Below are 17,183 nucleotides of genomic sequence, written 5' to 3' on the forward strand. Positions count from 1 at the left end.
ACACACAGGGTGCCACCCCAAACAAGGGGGCCCTGCCTGAAGACATAGAGGCTGCTTCATGAGGGGCAACGGCGGGCACTGGCACACAAAGCGGGCCCAACCTGTGGTGATCCGCTCTCTGCCTCCCCCTTCCCTCCCCTCGTGAGTGCGTGGGAGGCCTTCATGCCCCCATTTCCTAGACGAGAAGGCCGAGGCTCAGAGGGTGTGAGACCCACACGACTCGTTGACTCAGGTTCCGGGTGCGGGGCGGACGATGTGTTGGCGAGACCTGCAGTGGGGCCCCCGGGGTTCACAGCGCGTTCGGCAGTTAGCGAAGCGGCCGGGGAAAGGCCGGTTCTTGTCCTCGTTTTATGGATTAAAAGTGTCCACGACAGGAGCACAGAGGGCGACGTACTTTACCACGAACACGCGAGGTCCGGGGCCTAAGAGTGCCGAAACGCAGCGCGGGATTCCGCGGCCCTTGCCGCCCACGCTGGAAAGGAGAGGGGCCGTCTAGGACCAGCCAGCCAGGCCTCCAGCCCCGGCCTGGGGGCGGAGTCTGAGGGCGGTGGCGTGCGCTGGGCGGGCCGGGGGGCGGGCCGACGGGAGGGGGCGCGGGTACGCAGCAGGGTCTCAAAGGCTGAGGCGCCGGCCGCCCTGAGGCCCGGAGCAAGGCTGACCCAGCGCCGCACCATGGACTCGCGACCCGAGGAGTATGAGCTCAATGGCGACGTGCGCCCGGGCTCGCTTGGCTCCCCGGACGCCTCGGTAAGCACCCCTACCCCCGTGGCGCTCTGCGACCTTGGCCGATGCCCGCCCTCTCTGAGCCCGGCGCCAGCGGCCCCTAGGGACCTATGGGCGCCGACCAGCTGCGCGCCGCGTCCTTAATGAGGGTGGCGGTGGTCGCCACGCCCCGTGCGTTCCGCCCCCTACCCGCGCGGTCGGGGGCCCCAGCGGTGGCCCTGGGGCTCCAGCCACCCCGGAAAGTGAGCGGGGGCGGGGGCGGTTGGCAAAATGCCGGACGTGGCCCGGGGCAGGTAGCGCCCACACCGAGCTGCACAGCCGAGGGGCCTGGGCGCCACCTTCCCTCCTCCCCCCGCCACTTCCCGCTGGCCCCTGTGTTCCCGGCTCCCACACCACACTCCAACTTTGCCTCTCCGCCGGCTCGATGCGCACCCGGACTGGGCGGAGTGGATCTCGGCTTCTGGGCCCCAGGCCAGCAGCGGGCAGACAGTTACGTCGGCAGACAGTTACGTCACCCACGGTGTCCACGGAGACCGCACAGTCTTGTGCGTGCCCTGATGGGGAACTTGGTGCCACTGTGGCCCCTCTCCTCTCTCCACCCGCACGAGAGGCTCTATTCAGAGACTGCCCTGCTGGCCTGGAAGCACTGTGGGCATGGGGCAGGCCCTGGCAGTGGTCCCATATTACAGCTGGTACCCTCCCACCCTGGGGTCCTGTCCCACTGGCAGGGCCAGAGTAGCGGTTCCTAACTGGCTTTGCCTTGGACTAGCACTTCCCCAGGGCCTCTGTTTACGGCGCAGTCCTGAGCACGGCCCTCCCAACTTGTTGACTTTGGACGTTCTTTCAGTTTCTGACCCCCCGGGGATGGGCGTAGGGACGGTGGCCAAGTGCGCCTGACTGAGGCAGAGACTGGCCCTGCTCAGGTGTGGGTGACCAGTCCTAGGCGATGTTGTAGTAACAGGCCACGTTTAGGGGATGGGGGGAGAACATGTGGGGCAAGCAAGGCCTTGGACTGGGGAACGGGCCCTCAGCAGGCAGGATGGGTGTGCTCAGGGATCACTGCGTTCATTGGCTTTGGGACCAGTTGCAGTTGCTGCAGCCCTGTACCACTCAGTCTGAGAGCTGAGACCGGTCCAGACGGAGAAGCCACGGCCAAAGTGCTGAACTCCCAGGGGTTGGTTCTGAAGGCAGGTGGGAGTGGGGTCAGGAAGGCTTCCTGACCAGTGGGGACATTGGCACTGGAATGGGGTACAGGTATGCCTGGGAAGGGCATCCCAGGCAGGGAGAACAGTGAGAGAAAGGCCCAGGGGCTGGACCACCAAGTATCAATACATTGGAGCTGGGGAGCTGGAGGTGGTATGGGAGGTCAGACCTTGCCAGCTATGGAGGCCATGGAGGGGCTGGAAGCTCATGTGACCGTGAACACATTCTTCCAGGGTGGCTCCAGTCACAGGCAGGGAGGCTCTGGGAGAGATGGTCAGTACTGAAGTCTGCTCTGCTCACCCTGCCTGGGGCCCAGGCCCACCCAACACTGCTCTCCAGCCTCCGCCTTCCCCTTCCCACCCTCAGGACCTGCCTCACTGTGTTCTTGAGCACATCACTCTGTGTCTCAGTTCTCATTTGTGAAACGGGGTGAGAGTAGTGCCTCCCTCAGAGGGTTATGGTGAGGATTAAATGGGCTAATGCGTGTGAAGTGCTGTAGGAAACTGGGCACACAGCGTTGTTAACATTCCTGCCTGCCACACAAGACCCTCTCCCAAAGATGAAGCCCAGGCAGGGTTTGGAAAGGGCAGCACCTTCCCTCAGGTGCAATCCCTGTGGACAGGCATGGCCCTCCCCCTGCACCTCACCTGGCTTTTCCACAGCCTTCTCTCCCGGCGGTCCCTCCCTGAATCTGAGCCCCAAGCTCCTGCTTGAGGAGGGGTAGAAAGGCTTGCTGGGAGGAGGGGCAAACCCAGGATCTTCAGATGTGTCCCCACTTAAGCAAGAGCCCCAGACAGCAGGGTGTGTGGGCTGGGTCACCACTATGTCCTTGGCTGCAAGAGGACTGAGTGGGAGGCCCAGGCCCAGAGCCGCCATCAGTCTCAAGACGCCCTGCCATGCGGCCTTGGGCAAGTGCAGACCCTCTCTGAACCTCAGTTTCCTCCTCTGTGAAGTGGGACAGGATCACTCACCTCCCAGGGTGGCTGGGCTCAGGGAAGAGTTATATGTGTAATCCATGGGCAGATGAGCCCTGTCGGGCCAGGGTGGTGGGGGAGCTCTGCAGATGTCCCCGTCCCCGTGCCCCATATCCCTATGGCCTCCACACAAGGCCCGTCTGCTCAGATGCCCCGCAGGAGTGAGTTGGAGTCTTCACTAAGTCAACTCACTTTCGGCTGGCAGCAGCAGGAATAGTAAACATCAATTTTATTGTGAAAATAAATGTGGTCCTTGACTGTGTCATGCACGGGGATTTATCTCAGGGGGCAGCTGCGTTGGACCCTGCAGCAGACTCTGGGACCACAGCCAGCTGAGGACACAGCACGGAGGTGGCAGGACAGGATGCAGTGAGGCTCCTGGGGCCACATTTGGGCTTGGAAGCCAAGTCCTGGGAGGGAGGGGTGCGTGCACAGCCTCAGCTGCTGGGGGAAGTTTGCTCCTTTTCTCTTAAACTTTTTTTTTGGCTGCACTGCACGACATATGGGATCTTAGTTCCCCAACCAGGGATCGAACCCATACCCCCTGCATTGGAAGCATGGAGTTTTAACCACTGGACCTCCAGGGAAGTCCCAAGTTTGCTCTTTTTCTCATTTCTGCTCTCCTGGCAGATCCCGAGGCTGGTGGGGTCTTGGCCGTGTTCCAAAAGGCAGCCCTGATGTGGCTGCGGGGTTACTGCTGGCCATTGCTGAGTCCACAGGAAACGGGACTGCCCAACCCAGCCCAGCTGCAGCAGGGAACCCCCCCGCCCCCCACCCCAGGAAACTTCCTGCCATGAACTCAGACATGGAGCAAGAGACATCTCGGGGCTGGCTGGGTGCAGACAGTATGGGGACAGTGCAGGAGTAAGCCAGTGTGACCTGGAGCAGGTGGCTTCATGCTGAGTCCGGGTGGTGGCCACAATAACAGCTTATGCCCCGCACTAGTGGGTCAGACAAGGGACACCCCAGGTCCCAACAGATCCTATTCAGTCAGTTCTGAGGTCCCAGCCAGAGGCAAGGACGCCAGAGCCCGCACATCCACTGTTGCCCACTGAGTCCAAGGGGAGGGGCCTTATGCAGAAGTGGCTGCGATAGCCCAGCATCTGGAGCTGGACCTCCAGTGCACCCCGGGTCTCACTCAGCTCATGCATTTTCTGGGGCTAGTACTTTCTCTTCCTTGTTATGGATTTTTTAAGTGGAATTAATTACAAATTGGTACAGTTCATTTTGGAGGCAACCTTTCAAAGTGGTGAAGCCTGGGTGGTGAGAAAGAGGAACATCCAGTCCTGCCCTGCACCAGCTGTGCTCTGACCAGCCACTGGGCCTCTGAGCCCTTCATTCACTCCCCTTTATGTGCCCATTTTATAGATGAGGAAACTGAGGCACAGACCAGTCATTCTGTTGGTCCGTAGTGTGGCAGGATATGGAGATGATAAAGGATAGGTGCTGATGGAAGGCCCACACCCCAGCTCCTCCCAGGGTAGCTGATGAACCTCATAGATTTATTGGAGGCTTGGTTCTACAGATATGCAATTGGGCTCTGGGAGCATGGGCAGGAATTCCCATGTGGGCTCCTTGTTCCATACTTGTACATGGGGTTTGGAGTCAGTGGCAGAATTGGGGCAGGAAGGATTGGTGGAAGTCCATAACCAAAACCCTGAGGGGTCCTGCAGGGGTTCAGTGGGCCATGGCCCTGGCCTGCCCTTGTCTCCCAGGGGAGCAGAGAGTGTACAGGCAGGAGGCTGGGGGTGGGCCAGACCTCCTGGGCCCAGCTGTAGGCCACGGGCAGCCCATCCAAGCCCAGGGTGGACTGGAGGATGCATTGTGCTGAAACTGGGTTCTCTGAGTACCACAGACCTGCTTTGAATCCTGCTTCTGTCCCAACTCCCCTCCCTGTCCAAGCTGAGGTTGCCCAGCAGTGTGACCCTGGGCCAGGTGGCCTGGGTCCCTGCAAGCTGCCTACCAATGGCTGGGATGAGACCCTCTGTCCACAGAAAGTGGGCTCAAGGAGCCAGCCCTGTGGGCATCTGCCGAAGTCAGCTCCCTCCCCACAGGCTCCTTCCTGGCTTTTAGGGGAAAAAGTCTGGCAGCCCCAAGCTTACTCAGCTTCTGGGATGCCGTTGAGGTTTCAGGGAAGTCCTCTTGGCCCTAGGGACACATTAAACTGGGTATTTGTTCCCTGCACTGCCCAGGTCATGGGCAGGGGTCTCGGTGAGAGGGTCCCAGCATGGCTTCTGGCAGCTGGGTGGGCAGGTGGGCTGTCCAGGCCCATAGAGCTCCGCACCTGTGAGAGGTGGGCTCTGACCGCCCCCCCAGCCCCAGTGACCTTCTCAAGATAGCAGCCTCCCTGGGATTCACCTGTGCAGCAGTCACCTCTAGGGCCCAGAGCTCCCTCCACAGCTCAAAGCCCCTCCGCAGAAGGCCTAGGACACGAGGTCAGGCATGGGAGAAGCGGATCAGCCCTGCAGCCTCCTCCCCACCCAAGCCCCTACCACACAAACCTCCTGGGCTCTCTGACCAGGGTGGACATGAAGCTGTGCCATGTCCTGCGTGGCCCTAAGCTTTGAGGTGGAGAGGCTGGTTCAAATTCTGATCTGCCCCTCCCTCACAGTAGCCCTGGGTGAGCCCCCCTGAGCCTTAGTCTCCCACTCTATAGAATGGGAGAACAGTGCTCTTTCTCAGTGTTAGTGGGGGCACTTGGTAGGTTGTAGAGCTTCCCAGACTATGGCCTGGGGTGTACAAATGGGGAAACTGAGGCCCCGTGAGGGGGAGCATGTTGTCAAGGCTACACTGCCAGGCTATAGTGAGCTGGGGCTTGACCAGAGCTCCCCTCACCAGCCCCCTGGCCTGCAGCCTCTGGCCAGCACTCCTTATCACTGCACAGGTTGAACAGGAAGCAGATGGCCGTATGGGCAGGAAGTGCCCTGTATCATGAGGGGCACATGGCCTGGGGCCCTTGCTTCCTAACTGGGACCCTGAGACAGTGGCCAGATCCCCCAGAACCTCCTGGCATGTTTGCTCCGTGGCCCTGTTGCACACATGGGAGACTGAACCCCAGAGGGGCATGGCTGTCCTGAGGTCACTCAGCTAGAGCCAGGGGCTGGGGACTTCTGAGCACTCAGGCTCACAGATGACCCAGACCCCAGACCCCCACTGCAGGCTCCAAGGGGACTGTCGTGTCAGCTCTCAGGGCTTCTGAGCCCTGGGACCTGGGTTCAAATCCCAGTGCAACCCTCACTTGCTATTGGCTTTGGACAAGGTTCCTCCCCATATAGCCTCAGTTTACCCTCGGTAAATGGGGCGTGAGGACGGGAGACTCCCTGGAGGAAAGCACCTAGCTAAAGGGTGAGTAAGATGATGGGCTGTGCCCTGGGCACCCAAGATGGAGGACAGCGGGGCACAGGCGCCCTGTGCTGGGGGCACTGCTGCTGATGGTGTCATTCTGTATTTGAATGTGCATGTGGCTGCATGGGCATAAAATATTTCAACAGTTCAAGAGAACTCAAAATAAAAAGGAATTCTCCCTCCTCAGAAGCCTCCACAGTTAGCCTGGATGTATACAAATGTGTGTGTATGTGTGTTTGTTAATGCATATATACATATGTATTGTATATGTGTGTATACATGCGTCTGCATGTGTGCTCATCTGTGTTTGTGCATGTGTACTGTGTATACATGTTTGTGTGTGCTTACACACATATATGTATTGTGCTTGTGTGTAGATGTGTATTGGGTACTTACGTGTGTGTGGAAGACATTTTGGCACTTCTGGTTTATGAAACATAGGGGCACATGGCCAGCGGGCCAGTGTCTCCAGGATGCCCACACCCAGAGGAGCACACACATGGTGAAGCATGGCCAGATGGGCCGCTTTGCAAGAGCAGAGCTGGGAGACAGCCTGGTGCTTTTGGGGGGGAGGGCACAGACCCTGGGGAGGAGTGGTGTGCCTTGGGTGTTCTTGGTCCAGGGGTGTGGCCCACCCAGATGTGAGTGCAGCTGTAGGCCTGGCATGGAGAGGCAAAGGGGAGAGTTGAAGAAAGAAAGAGGAGACCTCAGGCTGCACGTGGAATTTCCCAAAGAGCAGGCCAGGGCCCTGGGTCCAGTGGAGGAGGCTTTCCCTGGGGGCTCTTGGGTCTAGAATTTTAAACAAGTAGATTTGCTACTTAAGAACAACTGACACTGAGGGAAAGCAGGACATAGCAGAGCCGCCTACGTTCCTGTCCTCCCTCCTGGGCATGTTATTCTAGATTAAATTTAAAAGACATAATGTAAAAATGATGACCCCGCCCTTCTGTAGTTCTGTAATTTCCACGGTGAAATATCTCCAGCTGCAGAAGGTAGAGGCTTGCCCTCCCCAGAACCCCCACCTCCCATCCCTGCCTCTTTCATGACTCTAGAAACAAGATCTGAATGGCCCCAGGAGGCCTAGTGGCTCAGGGATTCCTGTGGACAAGTGGCCAGGGCTGAGGGGTACAGATTTGTCCTGGGAGTTGGGGAGGGGCCTGGCCAGGGGCAGCTTGAGGAGAGCAGATGGGCTGGATACAAAGAGGAGGCCTGGCAGCTTACAGCTGGCTTCAAGTGAAACAGCCGCCCCAAGAGGTAAACTCCAGTCCTGGGAGGGGTCTTTGTGGCCTGGACTCCAGCCTCGGAGGCAGACCTTCTCCTGCCTAACTACCCTCCCCCCTCCTGCCCTGGGACAGAAGAGCCTATCCTACAGGGGGAGTCAGCTCTGGGTGGGGCCCTGGGGCATGGAGGGCCCTTGGGAGGGACAGGGGCCCTGGCCTTGAGGACTGGGGATGTTCTCAGGCAGAAGTGAGGGAAGTTATCAGAACTTGTGTTCCTGTTTTATCAACGTGAACATGAAGGCAGAATGAGCCCTGGAGATCCACTGTGCAGCATGTCGTGACCAGTACAGCACTCTAAGGGTGATATTAGTATTATCACAAATACTAATAATAAAGGGTCAGGAGAAGACTCTGGATGTGTGGTGGCCTGGATGTGGTGATGGTGTCACAGTACACACTTAGCTCCAAACTCTTCAAGTTGTTCACGTTTATTAGGTACAGTTTTTGTGTGTCAATCACACCTCAGTAAAGTGGTTTTAAAAATTTTTTTAATAAAAATTAAGGAAGAAGCTAAGCTCAGTTGCATTGTAGAATGCTGAGGCATCTGTTGAGCACCTGCTGTGTGCCTGCACAGCTGGGAGATGGCCTGGGTGGATCGGCCATCCCAGGAAGACTTGTTTCAGGTCTGGGCGAGTATGCAGGGATCTGGAATCCAGATGCCGTCATGTCACTTCCCGCGCTGGCACCAATCACCTCCTGGAGAGGAGGGCAGGCAGGGGCATGCAGGGGAGGCTGCCAGACGGCCCCGCCCATGGCAGGCAGACAGTTGGCATTTTCCCATCTAACACCAGAGTGTGTGCTAAGGTTGTGTTTTGTTTCCTTTCTCTTCCAGGACTTGATTCCTAGGGTGGGTCTTGCAGGGGCTGCACAGCCTTCTCTGGGCCTCTTGTTCTATTAATAAGCACTTCCCTTTCGAGCCCTTATCTGGGCCCTCACCTGCTGATCCGATCAACCCCCACATCCCTGGGAAGGAGACCAGGTTCAAAGGGGGGGACACTAGGGTGGGCCCAGGCCTGCAGCCCCCTGCCGCAGAGCCCAGGCTGACCGCCCCCCTCCCTGCAGCCACCCCGCTGGGGCAGGAACCAGCCCATCAACATGAACCATTATGCCAATAAGAAGAGTGCGGCCGAGAGCATGCTGGACATCGCACTGCTGTTGGCCAACGCCTCCCAGCTGAAGGCTGTCGTCGAGCAGGGCCCTGGATTCGCCTTCTTCATCCCCCTGGTGGTCCTCATCTCCGTCTCCCTCATGCTGCAGATTGGTGTGGGCGTGCTGCTCATCTTCCTTGGTGCGTGCCTGGGCAGGGGGCCCCAGCAGTGGGAGGGCCCTGGGGTACCCCTGCCCCACGGTCAGCTGATTCTGCCTGCACGCACCTTGGGATGCGTCACTTACCCCACTGAGTGTTTTCCAGGCCCTCACAGAGCTGCACGGGAGCCCTGGCCCTTCTCACTAGGCACGTAGTCCAAAATGTAGCTCCCACCGTGGCCCCCAGAGGGACCCCATGTCTCCATCTTTCCACTCACCCAAGCTGAGGACACAGGAAAGTGTCATAACTATACTAAGAGTTGATATGTACTGGGCACCTACTGTGTACCCTCTAGACCTTATGGCGGTCCGTAGGAACTAGGTGGTAGTCCTGCCCCCAAGGTGAGGGTCAGGGCTAAGAGCAGCAAGAGCTTTGGGCTCCCCACAACCGCTGCCTGGCTGTGTGACCTCAGGCAGGTCACACGACCTCTTGGACCTCTGTTTCCTTGCTTAGAAAGTGGACATAAGGACAGCCTTGGGTAGGTGTGAGGATGGCTAGATTATTATTGCACCAGCACTCAGAAAGGTGCTTGCCTGTGCACGTTCGGCACATTGTGCCTTAAAATCCAAGCCTGGGCCTGGACCTCCATGCCTTCCACTTCGTGACCAGGCACCAGGCCCCTCTGAGCTTCTGTTCACTGAACAAGGGGGAGTGCAGTGGTCAGGCCACAGATACCAGACTGCCCAGGCCAGAGCCCACTGTCTGTAATGTATTAAGGCAGCCATGTCTCTCTCTGGGGGACAGAAGAGGGCCCCTTGGTGTTGCACAGCCCTGGGCAGTGTCTGCTCCCTCTCGCCCACAGTCAGGTATGACCTCAACAACCCTGCCAAGCATGCCAAGCTGGACTTCCTCAACAATCTGGCCACCGGCCTGGTCTTCATCATCGTCGTGGTCAACATCTTCATCACTGCCTTTGGCGTCCAGAAGCCCACGATGGACATGGCACCCCGGCAGTAGGGGCTCGGGTGAGCTGTCAGGGCCGACCCCGGCAGGGTCTACACGTGGCTCCACCACGAGCCCACCCACTCACCCCACTGGGCCACCGACCCAGCATGGGGGACTCAGGGTCTTTCATGCAGAGCCCCTGTGACTGCGTCTGCCCTCACCTGGGCCTTGCAGGGTGGGCGCCCCTGGCCGTGTGCAACCCCACACCACACTCAGCCCACTGTCCTCGCTCAGAGAGACCCAGCGCCTGCCCAGGGTCACCCCACTTGGGAGCAGGAGCCACAAGGGAGTGGAGTGACCCTCATAACACACTCAGCAAGCCCCTACTATAGGGCCTCAGACACAGGCAACCCTGATTGTCATGAGGGCAGATGCAGAAGGTCAGTGGGTCTGGCATGTGTCATGTGTCCAGAGTCTGGAGCCCTGGCCAGGGCTGCACAACACAGGTCCACCCACCCTTGGGTCCAGCAGTCCTCGGGCCTGCCCCAGAGGAGAGGTGGGTGCCACAGACGACTGTCCATCCACTAGCACAGCAGAGTGGACGGGAGACTGTCCCTACACAGCAAGGACCTATGTGTCAGGGGCATACTAGAAAACCTTACACATTGACCGAGTGGACGATGCCGTGAGATGCTGGGAGCAGGGCCTTTGTGTGGCCCCATTGTGAGCACCTGGCCTCCACTTGCCCATGCCATTGCTATTGGCCCCACCTGGCATCTGATTCACTGCCCAGCTGCTGGCACCAGTTTGTTGTGAAGTCTGTCCCCCGTGGAGCCCTCTGGATGCCAGCCTGCTCCCTCACTCATTGCATGATGACTGGGCCACTTATTAATCACCTGCTTGTGTGCCCCAGACACAGTCCTGACTCTCCCCAAGCATCAGCCTAGCAAGGAGACCTTGTGGGCCCCACGGCACATGTCCACCCGCCGGCCCATGCTCTCAGGGGGCCCCTATCAGAGCGTGCTGGGACCCGGCTTTTAAATCCTGACAGTGACCCAGGAGGGGAAACTGGGGCTCTCCCAGGTCAGAATTGGGCTGTCTGATTCCGGAGTCGGAGTGACCCCAACATTTGTGGGCTGGTTGCCAGACACAACACTGAGGCAGTGTCACCAGAACAGAACTGGAGGCCCCTCTGGCCTTGGCGACCCTCATGCCTCTCCTCTCCCTTCTTTGCAGATGCCCCCGGATCGTGCCTGGCCGCAGCTGCCTAAACCCAGGAGGCGCCTTGCCCTTGAGGCCCACCCTCCTGTGCGCGCATTCCCCCAAACCGCCACAGCCCAGGCTGGCCCCGCTGGACTGCATCCAAGCAAGCCACCCACGGTCAGGCCACTCTGGCCAGCACAGGGCCTGCCCCATCCTCAGCTGCTCCTCCTCCTGGAGCATGGCGCGGTGAGGCCCAGAAGACAGAACTGTAGAGTCCTCAGCAAGGGTCGTCGCTGCCGTGGACATGCAGCAGGCCCAAGCATGGGGGGACAAGAGGCTGGCGCCGTCTCAGGACATTTCCAGAGGGACGAGGAGGCGCCTGCCCTCTGCCAGTGCAGCAGTGTCCTGGCCTCGTGTGCTGCCCACCCTGAGTGACCCATGACCTCTGCACTTCCTGACCCAGGACCATAGACCACCAGAGACCCTGTGGGACCCCCACCGTGGCCACTGACTCAGGCCTCACACCCTCTACCAGCAGTGACTCGGCAGGGCCCTACCCCTCCTTGGCGGTCTGAGCCCCCACTTTTCTAAGTACAAGTAACCAGTAAAGCTGATGCTCCTCCTCATGTGGCTCCCAGTGCCATCCTCCCCTCCCCCAGGCCCGGGTGCTGTGCACCGTGCCCCTCAGAGCACCAGCCTGTGCAGGCCTCCTCTCTCTCTCCCCACAAGCCTGTGACCTTTGTGGGGAGCAGCCTCTGTTGGCATCTCCAGACATCACCCCCATGTGTCTTCGGGGACTGGTGACCCCTGACCAGACCCTCATGGAAAGTTCCAGCACTCCCACATTTCCTGCAGTTTGCATGCCCACACAGGTCCCTTCTGCACCCACAGGACTGGCTCACCTTGTGGCGGTGCTGGGCACTGCTGGTCAATCGGGCCAAGGGGACTGAGGAGAGTGGGGCGGGTGCTGAGCAAGCCTCGACCCTGCAGAGGCACCAACAAGGGCCAGGTGCTGTCTCGGGGGGGCCTTGGGGCCACATCTCACCTGGCTGGGCCCTCCAGCTCCCTCAGTCCACCCTGTGGCCTCTAGGGCCTGAGCCCTCACTCTCTGCCCCCTTGTCGCCTCCCTTCTGACTCCTGCTGGCCCCACCCCCTCATCTCCTTGAGGCAGCAATGCTCTTACTTGGTCCTCTCTAGGTGAGATACCTGAGAATCCCCTCCAAGCAACTGGAGCCCCGGGTGGGGATGCAGCCCCCAGGAGCTCCCAAGGCCCCTCCCCCATCACTTCTCTTGCCCTCTCCACTCTGAGCCTGGGGCAGCTCCAACACCTTGTTCCTTAAGACATTCAGGTGACCCCACAGACTCTTCTGTGGGGCTGAAAATTCAACTCTGCACAAAGTGATTGATAAACAGGAGTGCTTCTGGGTGAGATGATCTAATCCTGGGCTTTACTTTAAATAAATAATCCAGGAAAAAACATAGGGAAATGGATGAAATAAGATTGAAAGTGCTAGTGGCTGCAGAGCTGGGGCCAGCTCTCTGCTCTTCTGAGTGTCTGAATGTCCCATAAAGAAAGTTTTTAAAGGTGATCCACATATGGGATGAGGTCCATGAAGAAGCAAGACCAGCAGGTAGGCAGTGGATGGACACATGTTCCCAGAGGATCCAATGAACCTGGGGCCACCCCAGCCAGAGGGGTCAGATGCAGAGCTGTGCAGGTGGCTGGGCCCTGGGAGCAAGTGGTACAGAGGACCACCTCTCCTGCCGCTCACTATGAGCACATCTTACCTTGGCTGTCTTGTTATTGCCAGGAAGCAGCAGAGGTCAGGCTCCTGGCTGTGAACCTTCCCTACCACCTGGCCCTCATGGTGGGTCCAGGATGGTGTCCGGGCCCATGCCCCCAGGTCCAACCCTGCCCAGGGCCCAGCACAAGTGGATGCTGCCCAGCACCACGTGCCTGGTATAGCCTGAAGCAGTCTGTGGCTTGTGGTATGGGCTGGCTGGCAGCCACACCAGATGGATGCCAGCCTGTGTGGACCATGGACGTGGCCAACAGATGGCCTAGTTCCTCCTTTGGCCAGGACAGGAAGCTGGCCCAGATGTGGCCAGAGAGGTTAAGCCCCAGATGGCTGGACTGGGTCCCAGGTCACCAAGCCAGGCTGGCCTCCACGGGTGCTAGGGGCACTGGGGACAGGGCATGACAGTGGGTGGGTCTGTGCATCCCAGCCCCCTACAGCCCCTACCCCAGCTGCTGCCCCAACAGGTACACGTGACTGCCCCCCCCCGCCCCCCCACCAGCACCCAGGCTCATGCCTCTACAGTTCCGGCGCCCTGATCCTCACTCCAGATGTCTTCCTGTCTGAGGTCCATGGCACGTGCTGCTGCTCTCTCGGGTCAGGGCTGTGCCCTGAGGTCTTCCCCACTGGCCCTCCTGACCACCACTGCTGGTCACTGTCACGGTGGGCCATTTGGGTTTACTCTGCCTTTGGTGCCATTGGCTAGCGTCACTGCCCACAGTGTCCCCCTGGGGCCCATATCTGAGCCCTGACTACCCCTGCACCGTCTGGCCCAAGACCAGGGCTGCTCCCTGAGAAGAAGGGTCCTGCCCACCATCTCCCTGAAGGCTGAGGAAGCTCTGCCTGAGCTGGGGGAGGAGGTGGACCCCTACTCATACTTGCACTTCTATTTGGTCTGACCTGGCTCTCCCACTGGTTGCAACCACCCACAGCCTATGTCCCCAGCACTGTGTCTGACATACAGTAGGTACTTAGTAAACATCTGCAATAGATTCACTCCTCCTCGAGTTCCGAGCCCTGTGCATGTGTCACAGTGGCCAAGGGATGGACAGAAAACCGAGGCCCAGAGAGCGAGTCAGGGCCAAGCCAGACCCAGAGGGGTGAGACAACCCTCAGGGAGTTCTCCGAGACCCTAACACATCCACTGCTTGTTAACTACCCCCTCTGCCCTACCATGCAGCTGCCCCACCCAGGGACACTTCTCTGCCCTCCCTGGGGATGGCAGAGACCCTTAAGGAGTAAGAAGCAAGGAAACATACGTGCCAAGTTGGGGGACTCCACAGAGGGACACACAGGGAAGTCAAGAGCCGGGGAGCTCTCAAGACTGATGCTCTGGGACCCAGGACCGGGAGGGAGCCCCAGGAAAAGACAGGCTGTGGTGCACGAGCCCTGAGGCCACGTGAGCTGGGGCTGGCCTTGAAGGAGTGTGGGGTGGTCAGTGCAGGGGAGGGGGCAGTCATGCAGAGCTTGTTGAGCAAGCTCTGGGGGGACTGTGTGCTTAACCTTCTTACTGTAAAAGATAGATGATGACTGATGGATGGATGGATGACAAAAAGATGATAGATTGATGGACAGATGGATAGATGATAGATAGATAGATAGATAGATAGGTAGATGATAGATAGACAGATAGATGATAGATAGGGGTAGGGATAGATGAGTCATCCCCAGGTCACCCCTGGCAGAGTCACCAGATGAGGAAGTAGCTCTGTGCCAGTGGAAGCCCAAACAGGACCCCTCTGTCCCTCCGGGAACCCTTGTTCTTGTCTCCTCATTTCTCATGTCCCCTGCATGTGTCCAAGGACACCACAGTTTATTCCTGCCTGGCTCAAACCCTGGGAGTATTCTAGGTCCGTTTCACTCTACAGGCTCTCCTTCCCTGACTCTCCATCCCCACTGTCCACCCTTCAAGGCCATGGCCCACTTGACCTGGGTGGGGGGAGGACAGGGTAAGTCAGGGGGCTCTGAGGAAGGTAGGCCACGATGGGATGGGGGCCAGTGGACCAAGAAGGTGGACTTTTGCTGCAGGATTGGGTCTTTCCTCCTTCCCACACCTGCCACACCCACCTACCCATTTCCCTCCCCTCTCTCTCAGGCACCTTCTCTCCCACCTGCCTTTAATTGAACTTAGTTCCTCTTTTCTCACCACATTATTTATAAAAATCAAGGAGCTGAATGTTTTAACATTTTTCTTCCCTTTCTCTCAAGTATTTATTTCATGGGAAACTAAGCTAAGCTGCTGGACCTGTGTGTGGCCCAGGGGAGATGCCCCATGGCAGCCCCCTAGGCCCTGCCCCAGCCCTTGGTGTCCTCAGAGGGGAGATGGGGCTCCAGTCCTGCCTCCAGGTGGAATGAGAATTGAGGTCCCAGCTGCCACGTGGCCAGCGATGAGGAAGGGCCCCTGCTCCATGCTCCCAAACCCCCATCCAGTCTACAAGACTGGGGTCCCAGTGCCCATACAGCAGGGACCTGACCCAGCGCTTGGTCAGGCCTGGGGTTTATGCAGAGGTTTTGGGGGCACAGGGTGAGCAGTATCTTCTCTGAGATAGTCCACAGAGCACTGACCTGGCGGGAACTGGATATAACAACCCCGGATTTCAACAGTGTCAGCACCCACACCTGAACCCTGTGCCCTCTCCCCAGAGGGAAACCCTGCATTGTGCAAATTGCAGTTGCATTTCTCGTTCCACAAACACCAGCCTGTGACCTCACCCGGCCTGAACCACATCACTCTGGCAAGAGTATCTAGGGCCCTGACTCCCTCCATCACAGGTCCACTACTCTTCACACACACACCTCCTTCTTCACAGACACACTTCTCCCAAATGCCCGCATCACTTCCGTCCCTCCCATACTCCTCACACCCTCCCTCATTCCTCTCCCTACACATGGGGGTTCTTCCCCACCCCAGGCAGACTGGAGTTGGGACAGTCATCCCAGCACTGTGATAGCCAGGATGAGGAACTACTCTTTTCTTACTAGAGTTTTTGGGGGACTTTCCTGATGGAGATGGCATTTTACCAAAGACCCAGTTGAGTAGATGGGGGGGTGGAGGGCGGATGGTTAGTAAAGAGTGTTCCTGCTGAGGGAAGAGCATGTGCAAAGGTGCAGAGGCATGGATCATGGGCAGTTCCAGTTGTTGAGGTATGGAGGTGGGGACGGGGGACAGAGGGTCAGGGGGCCAGCAGGGGAGACTGTGGCCCATGGTGTCTTTCACACCCTGATGGACTTAATGCATTCCATGTCATGGTCACTGACTGACAAGGTGGTTGGCAGGGCGTGGCCTCATGCGGGGAGGTACTGTGCCTAGACATGGATGCCCCATTGTTCTACCTCCCTCAGTCCCAGCCCAGGAGTGCAGGCATTGTATGGCAGCAACCAGCCAGGGGCAGGCAGATGGTGGACGGGCCTGGCTGCTGGTCTGGGCTGTTGTCGCAGACTTCAGCTGCAGGCACGGAGTCCAGGCACAGTCGAGGAAGGGGCTGTTGAGGCAGGGATCCACAAAAGGGTCCAAGAACAGCCTGAGCTCGGGGGCTGCTTTGGACCTCCAGGGCAAGGCCTTGGTAGGTCATGGATGGAAGGAGAAAGTCAGCAGTCACAAGAAGTAGCCCAGCTCGAGCCAAGGGAATAGGTGTCCTGGACTGTCACAGCTCACCAGACGGGTCCTGAGACCTGGGACAGGCACTCACCGCCCCCCACTCAGGGGGTGGAACCCTGCCACAGGGTCTCACAGGTCTCGGGGGGTGGACAGTACCCAGGACTTCCCTGCCATAGGCCTGCGGGGCCTGTCTCTGGGATGTTCCCTCAAAGGTGCTGTCTTAGTTCGGGGCTGCTATAACAGAGGCCACAGACTGGGTGCTGTATAAACATTTATTTCAGGGGGTTGGAAGGCTGAGATCAAGGCACTGGCTTATTCAGTGTTTGCTCTGCCTGCACCCTTCACCCAGTGGCCTCATTTACTTTTACCCAGATGTCTCTATCACCTACAGTCAGGCGTCTGTCACCTTCACCCAGTAGTGCCCTTTACCTAGTTGTGTCTGTCACTTTCACCGGGCATGTGTCACTGTTACCCAAGCGTGTCTGTCAGAGAGCAGAACAAGCATCAAGAATACCCCAGGCGGGCTTCCCTGGTGGCGCAGTGGTTGAGAGTCCGCCTGCCGATGCAGGGGACACGGGTTCGTGCCCCGGTCCGGGAAGATCCCACATGCTGCGGAGCGGCTGGGCCCGTGAGCCATGGCTGCTGAGCCTGCGCATCCGGAGCCTGTGCTCCGCAACGGGAGAGGCCACAACGGTGAGAGGTCCGCGTACCGCAAGAAACAAAAACAAAAACCAAAAAACAAGAATACCCCAGGCATCTGCCCAGGAAGCAATTACCCTCAGAATCAGAATCCTGCTCGCTCACAATGGATGGAGGGGCTACAGACTGGACAGAACATGCTGGGCTGGGCCTCAGGGGTCTGCTGACCTC

At 58.6% G+C, this 17,183-nt stretch overlaps 1 protein-coding gene across 2 annotated transcripts; it reads left to right on the forward strand.

Annotated features, from left to right (window-relative positions):
• Window positions 1-596: 596 nt before the first annotated feature.
• Window positions 597-11,391, forward strand: NINJ1 (ninjurin 1). Of its 2 annotated transcripts, XM_082656991.1 has the most exons (5): window positions 597-747; window positions 8,358-8,372; window positions 8,588-8,813; window positions 9,634-9,796; window positions 10,953-11,391. In XM_082656991.1, exons 1-4 carry the CDS (start codon window positions 673-675, stop codon window positions 9,786-9,788), a joined length of 471 nt encoding a protein of 156 aa, XP_082513117.1. In that variant the 5' UTR covers window positions 597-672; the 3' UTR covers window positions 9,789-9,796; window positions 10,953-11,391. The 2 variants fall into 2 exon arrangements, with proteins under 2 accessions (XP_082513117.1, XP_082513118.1); XM_082656992.1 differs by lacking the exon at window positions 8,358-8,372.
• Window positions 11,392-17,183: the final 5,792 nt, after the last annotated feature.

The sequence above is a fragment of the Grampus griseus genome (genome assembly GCF_964374135.1).
Source record: "Grampus griseus genome assembly, chromosome: 6".
Lineage (NCBI taxonomy): Eukaryota > Metazoa > Chordata > Mammalia > Artiodactyla > Delphinidae > Grampus > Grampus griseus.